The following is a 17,501-nucleotide window of genomic DNA, read 5'->3' as shown; positions in this document are numbered from 1 at the left end:
CAAGTCGACTGCATCTGTGACACCTGAGTTTATTCAGTCGAAAAAAACCCACCCTTTTTACACCTTGAGCGAGCAGATAAACACGGGAATGTCTAAAAAAAAACAAAAAACATTCAAGTTATAGTAGATCAAAAATGATTTAAGTACATTTCGTGTCGGACCGCTTGGCACTCGCATTTTAAACATCAAAAATCAAAACAAAGATGACGATTTCACTTTTTTTTATGTTCGTGTACTTAAGTTGGCTTCTATATCTACACAGCACATGGAATTTATGTTGCCACCTAAACAAAAAAAGTGCAACTGTTCGGCTGTGATGATCATAGTGGTTATGTACACATATACACGACTCAAAAAAGAAGGAAGGCATATTCCGCTTGGGTGTGAAATTTGAAAAGATGTCAAACTTTCCGGGTGAACTTAATCTGACTGCGAACGTTCAACTATGTAGATTTTCAGTTTTTTTTTGCAAACCTTGCAATTCAACAAGAAGCTGGATGACAAAACTCTAAATAGGTCACCTGGAAAAGTTTCAGCACATTTTAGTCTTGGCTGGAAATATCACCGAAAAATCCAATTTTTACTGTCAATGTATAAAATTGTAATAAATTTGGAATAAAATGTAGTGACTAAAATTCAATGAATAAAAATTTGGAACAATTGTGCGCTCTATTTTGGCACGTCGGCACAATGAACACGAACATTACAAAAGTGATCAGAGAAAAAACTGTGCATCATTCTCAGGTCACTGGTAACTCTGTCCTTAGAATGAATTTTTTTTTTCAACAGTCAATATGACTTGTAAAACTAGATATCAGGATGCAGCAGCTTTAGACAAATGAATACGAAATCTATGAATGATTTTCAATGGTATGAATGTAATAAGCAACTCTAAGGGAGGGGGGGGGGGGGGTGTAAATTCAGTTTTGAGACTATGTACACAAAGTGATATGCCTACTTTTGGCCCACTCCTATCATTTTAACATTTCTAAGACATAATTCTGAAGGTGGCCAGAGACTTTCTGCATAGTCCTGTGTAAAAACAAAAAACACAAATAGACCCAAACGCAAACCCTGTGGCACCTAAACACAAGCCCCAAATAACTGCTGGTGTAAACAAATAAAGATGTTGGAACTCCCAAAAAAAAAAAAAAAAAAAAGATCCAAACTTTGACAATAGGGTTTTTTTTTTGTCAAGGCAGTGATTCACTCCTCGAGCTTCAGGTGTATGGCGGAGGTGGAGCCGTTGCCGGCGTGGGGCTGACTCATGATGGGTGTGTCCTCGCCTGCATGGACAGAAATGAAGTCAAACTTTCTACAAGTTTAAGGAAAGCACATTTGGACCACCACGTCAATCTTTTATGAGCTGCCCACCTGACGTGGCGGCGTCAGCTTTGCCCGAAGCGTCGGCGGACGAGCTGGGCTGAATAACAATTACAGTGTCTCCTGCTGGAAAACAGAACGCAAAATAATTCAGAGAGCCTCAAGGACGAGGGTTAAAATTTTTCTTTAGGCTGATTCCAATAATAACCAATTAATTCAAAATATATTGCTGGTATAATTGTACAAAGTCAGTCCAAGAAACAGAAAGCCGCCACTTACCTTCCTCTTGCTCCTGGTTCTCCTCCAAGTCCTCCGGGTCCACGTAGAATTCTCTCTCGTCCTCCTCGGAAGACTTGCACTTGCCACAGCAGAAGCAGCAGCAGCAGCAGCAGCAACAGCAGGTGAAGATGCCGCAACACACCAGCAGGGCCTGAAGTGACATCATCCCGAGGTGTCAACACTCGGCGTTCCGTGGTCGGTATTGACAGCGCGGCTCACCTTGAACCAGCACTTGGACATGAGGAAGTAGTACTTGACGCTCTCGTCGCCAAACTGCTCTGCCACATAGAGGCCCATGGAGCCGTACTCGTCGTAGATCTTACGCTTGTTCTCATCGCTCAGGATGGAGTTAGCGTTGTTGATCTCCTTGAATTTCTCCGCCGCTTCGGGGTTGTCGGGGTTCTTGTCCGGGTGGTGCCGCAGCGCCAGCTTCCTGTGAGGACCGTCATCATGTGAAAATTGAGAACGTGTGTCCTTTAATAAAATCAAACCCACCTGTAAGCTTTCTTTATCTCCTCAGGCGATGCTCCTTTCTGCAAGCCCAAAATTTTGTACAGGCTGTCCCCTGCTGTGGACATTTTGCGCTGAGGTTTGTTGGAGTCGTCCATGTTGGAGGTTCTGGCAGAAATACGTACTTTTTATTCAACTTAAATGAGGAAGTCAATGAACTAGCTACAATTGGAAGTGAATTCATGTGGGTGTCTTATCTTACAAGGGTGTCCACATAGTCTAATTTCTTCCTAATGAATGGTTTTATGTATTCTGCGGTCATGACAGTTGTCACACTGCATTTGCGTAACATTTGGGTCCGTATGTTGTTTTTAAATAAAAATGACCCATTTTGATGGATGGCTTATTACAACCTGATAAAACTCCCCTGAACGTTCTCTGAAGAACAATGATGCTATTAATAAAAACAAACTTGGCTTGATAGTGAGTGTTTTTGTGCAACTAAAGATACCCACTTCAATATTAACTCATTTACTAGTTTCCAAAAGACAAAGGTTAATCGTTTCCAAAGCTTTGCCTATTAGTTTTGTAGTAAATATGCGAGACTTTAATGACATTCTGCAATTAAAATAAATGATTTACACTGATTGTGCCACGGGGAAATGATGTAGCCGGATAGTTTCTACGTCTTTCTAAGACATATTCCATTGACGACATTGGCGAAAAGTGTGTAATTAACTTGCCTATTTTTGCACATTTGTTGCATTTTAGTTCAGTGGTGTGCGACGACAGTTAGCTAATACAAGTGGATAGTAATCTCTACTTGAAAAATATTGCTTATCGGGACTTCATTTTTCTAACTGTTACTTAAAAATAATTAAACACGTTCAGTTTCGGACTCCACGCCACTGAATGTAAATTTAATATATTTATATAAATACTATAAATATATCATAGTAATTCAATGTAAAACTGGAGTTTCATCCGACTAAAATGTTTATCAAAGACCGCTGCTGGGTGAACTTTCGACAGAGTGCTAAGCTAACTTTAGCACAACTGTAGCAATAAGAAAAGTAGACTCTTACCTTCTGGACGAATTTAAATGCACGTTTCGGGAGTCAATTCATCGAGTTCAAATATTCTACGCCGGCTATCTTGGCAACGTCGTCCCATGTAGGTTGACAAGCAGGTTGTTGTGCTACTAAAACGCCGGCGTCCTCACCATGCTTGAGTGGGAGAGGCTGGTATTGCCGTAAGCTAGAATGCTAGTTAGCCAAACCTATCGTAACCAACCAGGAAGTGGATAGCGTGATTGACGTCACTACGGGAAGCGGCAAGGAGTAGCTTTTTCACTGTTTTCATAAGTTGTTTTTTTTCCATTATTTTCCTAAATATATAATTTGTGTTTTTAGTAGCATGCCTTTCTATTTATATATGTACTCCCTACATTTTATTTTCTGGGGGATTTTTTTCTAACATTTTTAGTTTCTGTAATGAATTATTCTAATGTAGTTGTCTAATATTATTTTCCACAAATTTTGTTTTTTCATTTTGTATTTTTTTGGGCATAAAGCTGCACTGGCCATTGAAAGCCTCTTGAAACATAATCTAGCATGTACCGTGCTGCTACACAATTACAAACACAATGGGTAGCATATATTATATTACACTACAAGCAGTGACAAATCCATAGCAGCAAGCAGCTTTTGTTGGAGAACACCCTGGTGGAAAAATAAAATAAATACGCATCAACAGGAATATTCTTTTACAAACAATGGAGCAGAAACTGGTGCAGCTAAGGGTGTTGAACCAGAAGCTTGAACGAGACCTTCGCCTCAAGCTGGACCTGCTGGAAAAAGAATTCAGGTACACCCAGCGAATGCTGCAACGACGACAACTTTGGCTGCGGAGCGAGCGTGGGCGGGTGGGGATGGTGAAGGTGTGTGAGCCCAAAGCCACGGTAGGAGTGGCCATGAAAGAAATAGTCAGCCGTGCGGACGCCGAGTTTCCGAGATCTGTGTCGGCGCCCCCGCCGAGGAGCGGGGGAAGGCGCCTGCAGAGGAGCTTGTCGTTTGTGCAAGTGAAAAACATCGCCGCCATCGACACCATCTCGGAAAGGGAGGCGGAGAGGCGACGGCGGGAGGCTCGGGAGTGGGCGGAGAAGACGAGGCTCCTCCAGAGGGAGCGCTTGCACGAGAAGGTGACGGAATTCATCCGGACGCTCCAGGACAAAGAAAACGAATGGGACTGCAGATGAAACCTAAGCAATGCATGCACTGCTTTTCATGGTGCCCAAAGCTTTGTGAACTGGCGTCTCCATGAGAATCTTGCTGTTGTTTTTCCACTCTGGAGACTCCGAAAGCATCTCATCTACAAAATAAATCACGGCTTCATCACTTCTTCAATTATTGGATTTATTTGAAGAATATTGAAAATAATTTTTGAGGGCCTCTCTAATAGCTTCAGGATGGTGTTTGGAGTGCTTGATACTTGGTCACCCACCTTCACAGTCAAAGCGGACCCCCGTGGGCAGACATCTTTTGAGGTTCGTGTAGTTCAGGGTGCAGAGCAGTGTCTTCTTTTTTGGCGTGCTCAGCATGAGCACCAGAATAGAACACAGCGCGTTGCTCTCCATCACCGTAACGGACGGATGGAGCTCCTGAGTGAACAAGGCCACACGTCTTCTTTAGTAACGCCAAAAGTATCAAGCCTGCTAGCACCTATGCAGGAAGTGACCCAGTATCTGTGACCAAAAAAAAAAGTCACCTTGAGGAGCTTCAGCTGCTGCCTACGGCCCTCAAAGGCATTGAGTTGCATGCTGAGCGTGTCCAAGAAGCCCCTGAGGTCATCTTGCAGGCTTCCCCGGTCGCTGAGCTCACCCAGCGCGATGAACGGCGGCACGTTGTGGCGAGTGATCCTCAGCGTCGGCTTCAGGTCCAACTCCAGGTTGTACGTTTTCAGGTAGACACCCTCGTAGGCCGTCGACAGAGTCACGCACACGCCTTTCCCTCTGCGGGTCTCGGTGACATCGTAGCCGCCTGGCAATGGTTGAGGAAGTAGCAAGTTGTGCTCTGAGATGAATTGGATCTTAGAGCTCAAGTTTATTTGACGGGACAGTTCTGGCAGAATCTTACATGCTAAGTAATGGAAGCATACCAATAATGTGATGAGCATACAGAAGCTCTTTCAGGTGAATGTGTCTGGCCATCAGCTGCAGAAGTTCTTCATTCTCGTCGCCTTCAGTCTCCATTTCTTCTTCTGCCTCTTCTGCTCCCGCACATCGATTGTTCAGTCGAATCTTACGTTTTTCAATATCCTGAGCAGGGCATCATTCTCGACAAATTAAAATAAATGAGTGCTGTATTACGCAATTCTTTCCCTTACCTTGTGTACACGAATCTCCGCCTCCAACTGGTCCTTCTCCCTGGTCAGCGCCTTTACGCGGGCCCGCAGCTCCTCCACGCGAGTCCGCTGCCGGGGCTGAACTTGGCGGCTCCTCGCTTGAGTCTCCAAAGCACTCAAGTGGTTTAAAACTCCTGCGGATAACAGTTATCACTTTTAACCGGGCCGGGTAGTGTTAGAAAATAGCGCGGGCAAACTCTAACCGTTCTTTAGCATTGGCATTAGCAAACACCAGGAAAAAGCCGTTTCGACTTCGCGGACGGCCTCACCAGCGCCACACTGGTGACTTTTACCTGTCGCTTCCTCCATATTTGTCAGTTTTGTCACGGAAATGTAAGCTTCTTGTTGAGGAACGACCATTTAGCAGCGACAACTGTTTTGATTTTAGCGGCTGCCAACACGTCATCGATATAAGCCCCGCCTACCAAGCGTCAGATCCGGAAAAGGTTTCCAGTTTCCAAACGTCAGCATTGAAAAAACAAAAGTCAACATTGAAAAGAATACATTATCGCTTGGAATAATAATGGTGATTGCTTATAAATCTTTTATTATTGAAAAAATATATTCATTGTTATAGGTTTGCACTTATTTAAATTGATCATGCCATGGTATTTTTGCATTGTTCTTCCCACTCTTCATCAGTATCATCCACTGAGAGCCCTTTATCAGCCATTATTTGGCGGTACGCCTGTCCCTCTACCTCTGCCCTGCAACAAAAAATAAAATGTCAAATATTGCACTCACAAAAGTGCCTCAATGTTTTCTTGTCTCGGTGCAAGACAGCAACTCTTGCCTCTTGTGATAGTAAACATGCAATGTGGACTGAGACCAGTAGGACTGAAAGTCTTACTTTTGGAGGAATGTGACACACTCATGGTGTCCATAGATTTGGGCGATACGTGCCGGTTTGTCGCCACCAGCTTCCTCCTTGTCCAGGGGGGCGTGGAAGGAGTGCAGCAGCCGCAGGACAGCCAAGGAACCAACCTCGGCTGCAAAGTGCGCTGCAGTCCTGCCTAAGTCAGTCCTCAGGTAGGGCCGTGCTCCATGCTCGATAAGAAGCCTCGCCGTTTCCACATCTCCTACGTGAAAGGGAAAGGTTGTACAATGGGAGTCTATGGAGGCAAGAATATACAATCAACTCCATCTCAAGACTATCCTAAGAACCTTTGGCCGCAGCCCAGTGCAGAGGCGTCTTGTTGCCCCAGTCCACGTCTCGCTGATTGGGGTCACATTTCTTGCGCCTCAGAATGTCCTGCACTTGATCGGAATCCCTCGCCGCGGCTGCCTGGTGCAACTCTGACATGCTGTCCCTCCCAGCTGGTTGCCTGGTAACAGTGATCAACAAGCAGGAACGCAAACCAAATCCTGATAGCAATCTTGCCACCTGCTGGAAGGCAAGGAGTCCTTGGGAAGGTGGAACTTGAGACATTATTTCTATGCTGCATGGTGAAGACCACATAAACTTTGACTAGGTCCCAACAAGGGTGTTAGTTCATAAATCTATACGTTGGGATCTGATTTAAGTGCCTTGTGTTGGACTATGTGAGATCTTGATGAAATCAAATTAACTCTGAAATCGTTCAAGACCTGGTAGAAACAATCATTTACTCAATGGGACACCATTATCAACTGCACCAAAAATCTTTAATGATCTTTGATTCATTCTTACAACCATTTGCATTGACATTTGTAAAAAGCTAGACACGGACAGATGCAGTTCAGCTCATCCCGCTTTCCCAGCAAGAGTGGACGCCCGCTCTAGAACATCTGCATCGACAAAATCTACATGAATTTTTTTTTTATTAAGTACATACCGTTTTCCTTCCTAGGGATCTTAATATTTTCCTCAAGAGGTTGGTTTCCAGTATTTCTGCATCGCTGCATTGACAGACATTCCCTCACAATTGATTTCCACCACATGCTGAGGAAGCATCAACTCCGCATGTTCTTCTCTATGGGATACCGTCACGACGATGGGTTTATCCACTAGAAGATTGTAGAAGTCGTCATAGACTTCAATCTCCCAGGAGCCCTTAGACTGGTCAAATCCGTTCAAAGAGCACAAAAAAGCCTGAGGTGTATACTGCTGCAGACTTTGACAGATAGGTCTCACGTTTTTCACGTCCACGTCCGATTCATTGCCGTAGTCAATAAACACAACGTGGACTTTATCGTCTTGTCGGCTCATGATCAGCGCTCGATACCACTGGTCGTCTGCAGAAAAGAGCGCAAGGCAAGGACTACCTGATCCAAAGGTGCTTAAGGACGAAGAATCTGGTTCTACTTGTCCGGCTTCCTGTGCCAGTTTCACCACATTGCTGAGGTCCTCGGTGTCTGCAAACTGACACCAGAAAAAATGGGGTTCCACCACACACGAAGCGTAGACCACCTCTGTTTTTTTTAACAGGATGTTTGGCATCTTGTATGAGAATGATCTTGCATTTTCCTCAAGGTGGGTCATGTTGGATGGTTGGGGTGGGTTGCTGACTCTTTGAATCTTTTCAGTCTCAGGCTGTGTGAAAATAGGTTTCCAGAATTTTCGCATGGCCTGATTCAAATCAAGACCTCCGCATTGGACTTTTACGGAGTGTTCTCGAAAGGCAAACTCTGAATGTTCTTGTGCACTGAGAACTGTCACTGTGAGAAGCTGATCCACCAGGACATTGTAGAACTCTTCGTAAACTTGATCATCCCACGATCCCTTGGACTTGTCAAATCCATCCAAAGAACACAACAAGGCCTGAGGAGCATGTTCAATCAGAGACCGTGGGAGGTATCTCACATCTTTATTGTCCACCTCAGACTCATTTCCGTAGTCCACAAACATGACGTGGACTGTGCTGTCGGTCTTCCGAAGCACTTGAGCGCGATACCACTGGGAGTCTTCGGAAAATAGGGCAAGGCACGGACTGCCGGGATTCAAATTCTTGGGGACCTCTGCGTCCTTTAGAGTCTCACCGATGCTCTGGGTGAGTCTTGACACCGTGTCCAAGTTTTCAGTGTGGGCAAACTGACACCAGAAGTAACCGGGTCCCACGATGCAGGAGGCGTACATCTCCTCGGACGTGTGGTGAGATATGACTGGGCTGTCATATGCAAAGCTCTTCTCAGGTGTTGACGTGACAGCATTGATCTTTTTTGAGGTTTCTACCAAAACCTCTGGAGTGCCATTCAAACGTTGTGCGCTTTCCTCGTCAATTATCTTTTTTTCACACTCGGGTTCAGGTTCAAGAGTTAGGTACTGAGACTTCTCCAAAACCTGCGTATCTGAAGCACAATTTCTGTTGATGTTTTGACCATTATTTTGCTCTCCTAATTCTGATACGAATTTGATGTCCTCAGGTAAAAACTCCTTAAGTGGCGTGACCTGTAGATCTTGGTTGGTTTTTGCGTGTCCCGCGAATGCTACCTTCTCCCGGACAATCATATTGATATTCAGCAGCCCTTCAAATAATTCCACCAAAAACTTCCCGCCAGCGCCTTTGGCCACCACAGAAACCGTCACAGTTGTGCCAATGGCATTATTTGCAAACCACTGGTTGACCTCTTTGGGTATGTCGTCCGGAACGCCGAAAAGTCCGAGCTGAACGGCCTGTACAGGGACTGACTTTGCCAGGCTAGCACCGGCAAGCAAAGGTTGAACATCAGATGCATTCACTGTGAGGGTCTCGCCATAGTCCACAAAGAGCACCTTGAGTTCCGGCGATGTTTGGACCACTTTACCTCTGTACCATTCGCCGTCAACATACCGCGCAAGGCAAAGGGCGTTGGATTTTAGGAGTTCACCCGACCACTGTGACTTGCAGACTAGCTGTTTAATATCTGCCTTCAATTGGTCAAACAAATGAGAATTTCTGTCGAGCTGGCAGAAGAAGCTATGTACTGTTTCCGAAGAGGTTATCCATGCCTTTTCTTTTGTGCCCAATTTCATATCATATGTGGAATAATTATAAGCATCCATTAGGACAGGAGAGAGCGGACTGCTAGCGCTTTGAGCCGGGATTTCAAAGTCTACGACGATAACCGGTTGCCCCTCTTCATCGCAAATTCTATCTTTTATGGTGCATTTATATCCAGTCTGTTGAGAATCTGCTGTCACTGGAAACACGGCTGATGCAGAATTAGCCTTTGTGTTGAAGAGGCAACACTGAAAAGCCTGCGGTTCCACCTCCAGGAACGCCGGCTCGATGGGACACACATCTCTAAGGGGCACACTTCGTGTACCACCGTAATCCAAAAACTCTACATCCACTTCAGGAAAATGTTGACGAGTAACGATCCTTGCCCTGTACCACAAACCATCTTCTGGATTTCGAGCAACACAGGTGCCCTTAACAATGGGCAGAGGTTGGACAGAGGCGTAGTGGTTTTGCAGGTCTTCCATCATCCGTCGCAGATTCTTTCCATTTACAGTCCTTTGACACCAGAACTTCTGAGGACCTTCGACACAGGATACAGTCAAGTCTACTGTACTTCCAACAGACAACATATGCTCATGAGAGACTTTAGAACATTGGTCATTAAGAGTCTTCTCATGACAAAGACTAGAAGAGGAAGTGCCAGTATCTGGTTCATTCTCTGTACTTGACTCTTCATCTTGAGCAGATGGGACAACTTCTGCTGTCATGTATGCAAGATTCCCATCGTAGAACGTGACGCTATAAGTGTCTTGAAACTGCTTCTCTAGCTTAGCCACAAAGGTCTTGTTCAGCAATACCGACTTCAGATATTTGTTCTGCTTTGCCGTCCACCTGGCGCTGTCTGCTCCATGAAGGGAGAAGTGATATGTGACCACAGGCATTCTCAGGAATTTCCTCGCCATGTGTCGGATGCATCCTACCGACACGTGCTCGTTTTTCCCGACATCTACGTGAGCAACTTCGACACGTTCGTCATCGGTCCTGATGCTTTGCTTGAGCAACGAGCGATACCACGTGCCGTTATTTCCTCTGGCGGCACACGGATCTCCGGAGGTTTGAGGTCGTTCCCCTTTGGAATCCGACGAGTCCTTGTAGAACTGTTGTATTTCTTCTGACAGACTCTTCAATGCTTTGGAGTAAACCTGCAGACTGCAGAATACATTTTGAGGATCGGTCACTTCTGTTACGTAAACTGTCTCATACATGCCACAGAGCAGTTCAGGGTAGAAGTAGCTGTCTTTAAGTTGGACGTTCACACTCCGATCCTGGGTCTCGTTATTTGCGGTGATGGGTGCATCGTCTTTGGGTGGAGTCAAACATTCGAGTACAACTCCTTTGAACTCGTCCCCCGGGAGCTTCCTCATAGCACCAAGGGTGCACATTTGCTTGGAGACGAAGGATATGTCAAGGAGAATTGTCCTGTCTGGCATCAAGACGTGCTGGACCACACCGTTCAGCGTCTTTTCAGGCAGGGACGACAAGAAACTGATAGCTTTTTTGGACCAGTTTTCTTTGAGAGACAGGACATTGGCAAGGATACAAGACTCAATTTCCGGAGGGAGGAAGAAACTGTCAGAATGGCCCCACGCTAGAGAGTCCCGGGTGCTAACGTAAGGCTGTCCTTGATCAAGAAGGAAGACCTGGCAGGTGTCACTTTGGATGGACACGATGCGAGCCCTGTGCCACACGTTGCCGATGCAAACCAAACACATATCCCCCATTTTTCCTTCAGAGGCGCAAAACCTTCGTTTTGGAAGCTGTATCTTTTTCTTCATCTGATCATAGGCTTGCTTTCTGCTGACGTCAATGTTGACCCAAAGCTCCACAAGACCACATTTTGGGTTTGTGTTCACTCGCTTGATCTGGATAGTTACTTCGGATCCTGGCGTCGGGAGGCCGGGAATGGAACACATTGTGGGATTTAAATGGACCTGGAAAGCAAAGCAATGTCAGATCACATCAAACCTATTAACATTATATTATTAGACTACAGGTAATATTCTGTTTAGTTTTAGGATTTTTTAAAAAACCTTTACATGAAATGTACTATTTAAAAAAACTTGCTTTGCTTTTAAAAATCCTTCTGAAACTGGTTTAAAAAAAAAAAAAAACAGCAAGTCCCATGCATCAACCTTATTTTGTCCATTTCAATTTGCAATCCAGCCTTTTTTAAGACTCGTTTAAATGACTAAAAGAAGAACCAACTTGCTAGACATCTCTCTGGGCTAACAGTTGTTACTTGTTTTGCTAGTAGATAGCAATGCCTTTTTTTTTTCTTTTTAACGGACAGCAGTGAAATACAAGAACTGTACTCACGTTGCTTCCAAACTGACGTCAATAATATCTGCAAAATAAACCAAATGTTCTGTGTTGCCTTCACCTTTGTTTTTAAATGCACACATCATACAGGTGTGCAGGTGGTAGGTGTGACCCTGCGTGGACACGTGACTGGCCAGCCAATCACATTCAAGTCCGACAGGTGACCAAAGCTGACCTGGAAGTGCCCCAAATTGACATCTTAATGGCATCACATTTGGGGTTTTGTCTTTTTGAGAAAGACTTACTGACTTACTTTCAAATTATTATATTATGAAAACAAAGTATAGTATTTTTATTTCTCTGGATAAGATAAGAATTGAAAAAAATCAGAGCATTCATAAAATCCACCTAACCTGCATGTCAGTCAGTAGCATGGCCATCAGTATGTTTTGAAAAAAGCCCATCAGTGGTTTATTGATTTTAATCACAACAGAAATCAAGTATTTTTTCTTTGTTTAAGGGGTGCAACACATGCCACATGTAGAAAAGAATACAGTCAATTGTATCATGAGTTTTCAGATTTGATAGAAACATTTACTTGACATTAAAGATCTCCACGTGGTGTCAGGCTGGACTGAATTGTATACAGACAGTATAATAATACTAATAACAATAATAATAATGATCATCAAAATTATGCCGGGGAAGCTCTTCTGCCACGTCCACCATTGGACATGTGGACTCACAAAGCAGTCAGTCCATCCTTGCATAGCCTGGGAACAAGGAATCCTAATGTGCCAGAAAATTGAATTCAAAAAGCAAAACAAAAACTTAAACTGGAAAACAATTTTAATGCTGGAATGCAGTGTGTCCAGTAAACATTTTTTTTTTTGCTGCCGCTGCTTTGGAATATGAGCTCCTCTCATTAGGTAACTCTCAGCATGGAGATCATTTGATTATTATAGCAGTGCTCTTTGTAAACATGTGCTGTGTAAACAAACCAAACAGGCAGCCAATTGTGTGCCACGAGTGTCCGCAATCGATGAAGGAGTATAAATTAGGGCCACGCTGAAAAAAAATGACATTATACTTTGAGAATAAAGTGGAATTTTCCAAAAGCATAATACAGTATGACGTCTCTCAGAAGTCATATTTTTAAACAAGTTATAGTATTGCAAGGAAAAAAGTATTTATTTATTTTCAAGAAAATAAATCATATATATTTTGAGAAAATAATGCATGAAAACCCAAAAATATTTGATCATTCAGAAAAATTAGGGAATCTTAAAATAAATTCACAATTCAAAATAAAGTCGTATTTTATTAAAAAAGATAATATTAAGCATATTTTGTCAAATAAAGACTTTTTCTTGAATAAATACAACTGTCTCCCTCTCCCACTTCATTTTTGAAACAGAATTATTTTTCTTTCAGGTGGCCCTAATCCTCCTTTGTAGCAGTCAAACAAATTTGGAACAAATCCAAAAGAAATACAATTTTGTGAATGAACGCGGAGGGAAGCATGCTCCCACCTCAGGTGAGCTTACACTGTACATCCCATGCAACAATACGAAATGAATCCCAAGAGGGTTTCCTCTTTTAAAACCACCAAAGATGCAAAAAAATAAAAAGGTCATAGATTATATATATTTATATCTTCTTCTTTTTTTTTTGACACGTAATATAGGCATGCAATACTTTTTCTCTCGTGTGCGAATATCTCTCTATCATCCACGAGCTCTACAAGCCCGGTTGCCGGAGACACTTATCGTTACAATTATCAGAGGACTTATTGTTTTATTTACGATTACTGAAAGCAGTACGGGAGTTGCGGCGGTGAACAACTTGCAAGGGAAGGCTGGCTGGTGGGAACACCGGTCCGAAAGGTTCTCCACACACGTGAGGCGCCATATTGGTAGGGGGGGAAACAAAACAGCACATTTGGTTGGCGTATCATTTCAAAAATAACCTCAATGCCCAAAAGGGTCAAGAAATCCGCCATTTTGATTTGAAGCGGACATTTTAGAGTTTAGGCCATTTCCTGGACTTCCTCAAAGACAGGCTCACATTGTCAAATTTGTCCTCTACCAAATTAGAACAAGCTATCGAGTACTAGACAAACGTTTTCGTCATTGTTGTTAGGCGGATAATATAGCGGCGAACTTGGATGGCCCTAAAACAGCAAGGTCAACACCAAATTTAAATACTAGTCCGCCGTCTGCGTGCCATAAATGGTTTTCCCCAATAGCAATATGGACGCTTCCCTTCGGACGTGTCACAAAGTACCCGGCTATTCGACTTCATCCATTTCCAAGCTGGATGAGCGCTTGTGTGCGGAGAATTTACGGTGCACCACAACATCTTCTGAAATAGAAATGTAGCATTATCTTATCGCTAGGTTCGAAATGATTCTGCAGATTTGACATTTTTCTCATGCATACGACCACAAGAAGCGAGTCCATTGAAAAAGAGTCCAAGCTTTTTTTTTTTGTTGTTGTTGTTTTTTTCTTTTTTTTTAAACCTCTGTGAAATGAGACAATTAAACAGCAGTCCAGTGTGTGTTTGTGTGTTGTATATGCAAGCAGGGTGACGGGGAGGGATTTGGGGAGCGAGCAGAGGTGGCGTTAAGAGGGTTGGCTCGGGGCAAATGGGCGGGCGGCCAGGCGGGCAGGCGGGCCGAGTGATGTTTGGGGTTCACTTCTGCATGTCACACTGCAACAGCAGCACGATGGACGGGTCGCTCTTGGCCGCCTCCTTGAACTCGTCCAGCGAGATCTGGTCGTCGTTGTTCTTATCCATTTTGCTGAAGATCTTGTCCACCCGCTGCGCCGGTGTCAGGCCGTCCTCGTTCATCTTCATCATAATCACCGTGCCCACCATTTTGTAGATGGCCTGCAGGAGAGGGGGGGGGAATCAAGGGGGTGAGTGACATTATGTCATCCTAAGCAGCTGGCATTTTGGGAGCAGGAGGTTAGCGCTGGCTAGCATAGGTGATGATTAGCATCTATATGTGGCTCTGCTATGAACAATGCAAAGGCTATTGGTGGAGCAACACATGTAGACAGACAATTTGCCAGTATTCTTTATCCTCTGCGACAAACAACTATATGAATCTCACTTGCGTTCTAGTATAGTGGCGGATGGAGTGCAGATCTGGTCAGGTCGGGGAAATTTAATTTGAAGCTTTCCTGACCCGAGTAGCTGTTTTTAGACATGTCACACAAGGACGTGGTGACAGCCGTGGCGGAGAATTTCCTCTCGGGTAAAATAAATGTCTGAAAAAAGGAACTTCAAACAGACTATTAAAGGAGGGTGTGTAAACTTTCGTATGATCTTTGGTCTTTGAGGAATTTTGACTCCAGCACGCCACAGAACTGTGATTGAAGTTTTATGTTTACTTCCTCCAGCAAGTGTCAATCCAGAACATCACCATTTTTGAGACAATTTTTACGATGCTAGGAAAGCTGCTGGAAATAGGCGGTCGACAATTCCATCTCGTGCTTGTGTGCTGTAACTCAATACAACTGCAGTCTGCCTGCCTGTGTGCCTGTGTGGTGCAGGTGTGCAGCAGCGTGACAGTCACAGTCTGCCCGATAATCCCCCAACTCGGTCTGTGGTGACGCAAGACGTGCCACACCCCATGCAGCATAAAAAAAAAAAAACCTCAGAGCAGCACCGACCTCAATAATCTCCAGCATCTCCACCCTGGTGATTTTCCCGTCTCCATCCAGGTCATACATGTTGAAGGCCCAGTTGAGCTTCTGTTCGAAGCTGCCGCGCGACGTGATGGACAGAGCGCAGATGAACTCTCGGAAGTCAATGGTACCGTCGCTGTTCTTGTCAAAGGTGCGGAAGGCGTGCTGTGCGAACTTGGACGCGTCTCCATATGGGAAGAACTGCAAAGTGGAGAAACCCATGAATGACGACACCCCCATACCGCTAGAGGGAGCTAACACAGCACAAGTGTTCATTTAAGAAGTCATTGAGAAGAAAACAAATATGAGGATCTACCTTGACGTAGAGCTGCTGGAACTCCTCCAGGTTGAGTCTTCCGGTGGGGCAGTCTTTGAGGAAGCCCTTGTACCACTGCTTCAGCTCGTGCTCGTTGAACTCTGTGTTCTTCACCAGGTCCTCCATCACCTCGGGTGTCAGCTTGCTGTTCTGCTTTCCCATGGTTGCTGCTGCATGCACCATAAAAATCACACTAAAATCTTTCTACTCGATCAAACTTGAGTCTAAATTTGCCAAGGATAGCTGTTAGCTAGTTAGCACCAGTCCAGTCGAATATATTCTGTATCAATATTATTGGTCTGGTATTTTGAAGGATATCATCTCAAGTATTTTCAAGTCATTGGTACTTTTCAAATCAAATAATCAGTAAGTAACTAAGTTTGTTTTCAAGGTTGCTATGGCAACACTGAAAATGACATCCAATACTACCTGTATAGCAAAAATAGGTTTAATATAAGCTTGGGAGTGACATCAACTGTGCGTTTTTCTGACCGGGGTGGTGGGAGGACCAACTTGCTGAATTGTTTCCACCCCTGGTGCTCATGTTTCTATTTTGGGCCTCAAGCTTGTTTGTGCCAGTCTGTGGCACTGACCTGGATCCTCACTGTCACTCAGCTACTTCATCAATGGATGAGAGTCAGCAGAACATGCTTTCATGTCAACATACACCATTAAACATGGGCCAAAACATCAACATTTGTTTTTGGGCCTAAAAAAAAGACATTTTATTGCTCTATATTGTAATTTAGCACATGAGCAAAGGTAGAGGAGAGCTAGCGGTGGCCTCGATGATGAGATGATTTACTACCAAATAATTGAATTTTTTTTTTTTTCCAGAAGTGGCATATGTGACTGGTAGCCATTTGCAAGAAGAACAAGCTCACATCATCAGAAAGGTTGCACTAGATTAACCAGCAAAACTTGGGGTCGACAGTTAGCCCCCCACAACGACCACCATAAGGGCCACCACCATAGTGTGTGGCCTGCCCCGGGCATCAACAATACTACACATTAATCTTTTTTTTTTTACATAAATGGTCACATTTCACGTGTCCACCAGACCCCCCCCCCCCCCCCTCCTCCCCACACACACACACAGCAAACATACGCTCCATTTCTCTGCAGCATGACGACAGGGAAGCCACGCAATATTTTCAAAATATAAAAAAAAAAAAACATTTTCAACGTGAGCCAGCTGCAACACAACAGCCAATGAATGACCTTGAAGGACAAAACACTTTAGGACGCAGCCTCGCATCACGCAACTGTGCGGCTGTTTTGACGTTGGAAGAGCGGAGGTGCTGAGGGGAGAGAGGGGGGGGGGGTGTCATGGACCAAGGGAGGGTGGTCGTGGATGGTGGAAGGTGATGATGGTGCTGATGATGTGCACCCTATGCGCACATAGGCCCAAGAGAAAGCAAAAAAAAATAAAAAAAATAACGGGGCTCGCTCGTTATCGACGACAACGCAATTACGATACGAGCTGCGCGGTGCGGCGCCTCCCGAGAGACGCTGCCGCATTCCGATAGAAACGACGCAGTGATAAAGGGCGGGGGGGGGGTGCAGGGGATAGTAAGAATGCGCCAATTTGTGCACCCTGCGATAAAAAAAAAAAAAAAAGAACGCACATCACGACGAGGCTGCAAGAGAATGCGCAATTGAAAATATTGCGCAGTGGAAAAAAAAAACACGACAGCTCGTCGGTACACAATATAAAAAAAGAACCGGGCGGGAGGCTTACCTTATAGCACTGCTATTGTGTTCTTCTCACCCTGCAAAGTCCACAGGAAAAACTCCCCTCCGGTGGCGGCGAGGCTGAGGAGGAGGAGGAGGAGAGGAGAGGACAGGAGGAGGAGG

General features: G+C 44.4%; 5 protein-coding genes across 7 annotated transcripts; all 5 read right to left on the bottom strand.

The window, feature by feature from the left end:
- Nucleotides 1–9: 9 nt before the first annotated feature.
- dnajc5gb (DnaJ (Hsp40) homolog, subfamily C, member 5 gamma b) lies at nt 10–3,539 on the bottom strand. Of its 2 annotated transcripts, none has more exons than XM_085931612.1 (6): nt 3,138–3,539; nt 2,098–2,220; nt 1,822–2,035; nt 1,603–1,753; nt 1,375–1,446; nt 10–1,286 (listed from the first exon to the last, which is right to left on the bottom strand). In XM_085931612.1, exons 2-6 carry the CDS (start codon nt 2,208–2,210, stop codon nt 1,207–1,209), a joined length of 630 nt encoding a protein of 209 aa, XP_085787738.1. In that variant the 5' UTR covers nt 2,211–2,220; nt 3,138–3,539; the 3' UTR covers nt 10–1,206. The 2 variants fall into 2 exon arrangements, with proteins under 2 accessions (XP_085787738.1, XP_085787737.1); XM_085931611.1 differs by having other exon boundaries at nt 1,375–1,449; nt 3,138–3,370.
- Nucleotides 3,540–3,686: 147 nt separating this feature from the next.
- Nucleotides 3,687–5,910, bottom strand: cenpo (centromere protein O). 2 transcript variants are annotated; one of them, XM_085931609.1, is made up of 6 exons: nt 5,658–5,910; nt 5,437–5,588; nt 5,209–5,368; nt 4,819–5,090; nt 4,555–4,711; nt 3,687–4,422 (listed from the first exon to the last, which is right to left on the bottom strand). In XM_085931609.1, the coding sequence occupies exons 1-6, from the start codon at nt 5,812–5,814 to the stop codon at nt 4,313–4,315; spliced, it is 1,008 nt and encodes a 335-aa protein (XP_085787735.1). In that variant the 5' UTR covers nt 5,815–5,910; the 3' UTR covers nt 3,687–4,312. The 2 variants fall into 2 exon arrangements, with proteins under 2 accessions (XP_085787735.1, XP_085787736.1); XM_085931610.1 differs by having other exon boundaries at nt 5,748–5,909.
- Nucleotides 5,911–6,052: 142 nt separating this feature from the next.
- On the bottom strand, nt 6,053–6,759 carry ankrd66 (ankyrin repeat domain 66). Its single transcript, XM_085931613.1, has 3 exons — nt 6,619–6,759; nt 6,305–6,533; nt 6,053–6,161 (listed from the first exon to the last, which is right to left on the bottom strand). Exons 1-3 carry the CDS (start codon nt 6,755–6,757, stop codon nt 6,053–6,055), a joined length of 477 nt encoding a protein of 158 aa, XP_085787739.1. The 5' UTR covers nt 6,758–6,759.
- A 371-nt stretch (nt 6,760–7,130) lies between these two features.
- On the bottom strand, nt 7,131–11,801 carry tdrd6b (tudor domain containing 6b). The gene is made up of 2 exons (XM_085932765.1): nt 11,691–11,801; nt 7,131–11,305 (listed from the first exon to the last, which is right to left on the bottom strand). Exon 2 carries the CDS (start codon nt 11,285–11,287, stop codon nt 7,301–7,303), a length of 3,987 nt encoding a protein of 1,328 aa, XP_085788891.1. The 5' UTR covers nt 11,288–11,305; nt 11,691–11,801; the 3' UTR covers nt 7,131–7,300.
- A 2,526-nt stretch (nt 11,802–14,327) lies between these two features.
- vsnl1b (visinin-like 1b) lies at nt 14,328–15,806 on the bottom strand. Its single transcript, XM_085931663.1, has 3 exons — nt 15,645–15,806; nt 15,314–15,529; nt 14,328–14,525 (listed from the first exon to the last, which is right to left on the bottom strand). Exons 1-3 carry the CDS (start codon nt 15,804–15,806, stop codon nt 14,328–14,330), a joined length of 576 nt encoding a protein of 191 aa, XP_085787789.1.
- Between the last annotated feature and the right edge of the window lie 1,695 nt (nt 15,807–17,501).

The sequence above is a fragment of the Syngnathus leptorhynchus genome, chromosome 15 (assembly GCF_054491065.1).
Source record: "Syngnathus leptorhynchus isolate UIUO chromosome 15, UIUO_Slep, whole genome shotgun sequence".
NCBI lineage: Eukaryota > Metazoa > Chordata > Actinopteri > Syngnathiformes > Syngnathidae > Syngnathus > Syngnathus leptorhynchus.
The sequence above is the reverse complement of the archived record's forward strand: the minus strand, read 5'-3'. Positions and strand labels throughout refer to the sequence as shown.

Excerpts from the sequence above, each read along its gene's own strand:
- dnajc5gb (XM_085931611.1), bottom strand. The coding sequence starts at position 2,210 with ATGGACGACTCCAACAAACCTCAGCGCAAAATGTCCACAGCAGGGGAC. Across the intron at positions 2,036-2,097 it reads GAGATAAAGAAAGCTTACAG|GAAGCTGGCGCTGCGGCACC; the intron begins GTGGGTTTGATT and ends CGGTCCTCACAG. Across the intron at positions 1,287-1,374 it reads AGCTGACGCCGCCACGTCAG|GCGAGGACACACCCATCATG; the intron begins GTGGGCAGCTCA and ends CTGTCCATGCAG.
- cenpo (XM_085931609.1), bottom strand. The coding sequence starts at position 5,814 with ATGGTCGTTCCTCAACAAGAAGCTTACATTTCCGTGACAAAACTGACA. Across the intron at positions 4,712-4,818 it reads AGCAGCTGAAGCTCCTCAAG|GAGCTCCATCCGTCCGTTAC; the intron begins GTGACTTTTTTT and ends TTGTTCACTCAG. Across the intron at positions 4,423-4,554 it reads GGTCCGCTTTGACTGTGAAG|ATGAGATGCTTTCGGAGTCT; the intron begins GTGGGTGACCAA and ends TTTATTTTGTAG.
- ankrd66 (XM_085931613.1), bottom strand. The coding sequence starts at position 6,757 with ATGTCAGAGTTGCACCAGGCAGCCGCGGCGAGGGATTCCGATCAAGTG. Across the intron at positions 6,534-6,618 it reads GCACTGGGCTGCGGCCAAAG|GAGATGTGGAAACGGCGAGG; the intron begins GTTCTTAGGATA and ends CCTTTCACGTAG. Across the intron at positions 6,162-6,304 it reads TGTGTCACATTCCTCCAAAA|GGCAGAGGTAGAGGGACAGG; the intron begins GTAAGACTTTCA and ends TTTTTGTTGCAG.
- tdrd6b (XM_085932765.1), bottom strand. The coding sequence starts at position 11,287 with ATGTGTTCCATTCCCGGCCTCCCGACGCCAGGATCCGAAGTAACTATC.
- vsnl1b (XM_085931663.1), bottom strand. The coding sequence starts at position 15,806 with ATGGGAAAGCAGAACAGCAAGCTGACACCCGAGGTGATGGAGGACCTG. Across the intron at positions 15,530-15,644 it reads TCCAGCAGCTCTACGTCAAG|TTCTTCCCATATGGAGACGC; the intron begins GTAGATCCTCAT and ends TCCACTTTGCAG. Across the intron at positions 14,526-15,313 it reads AGATGCTGGAGATTATTGAG|GCCATCTACAAAATGGTGGG; the intron begins GTCGGTGCTGCT and ends CCTCTCCTGCAG.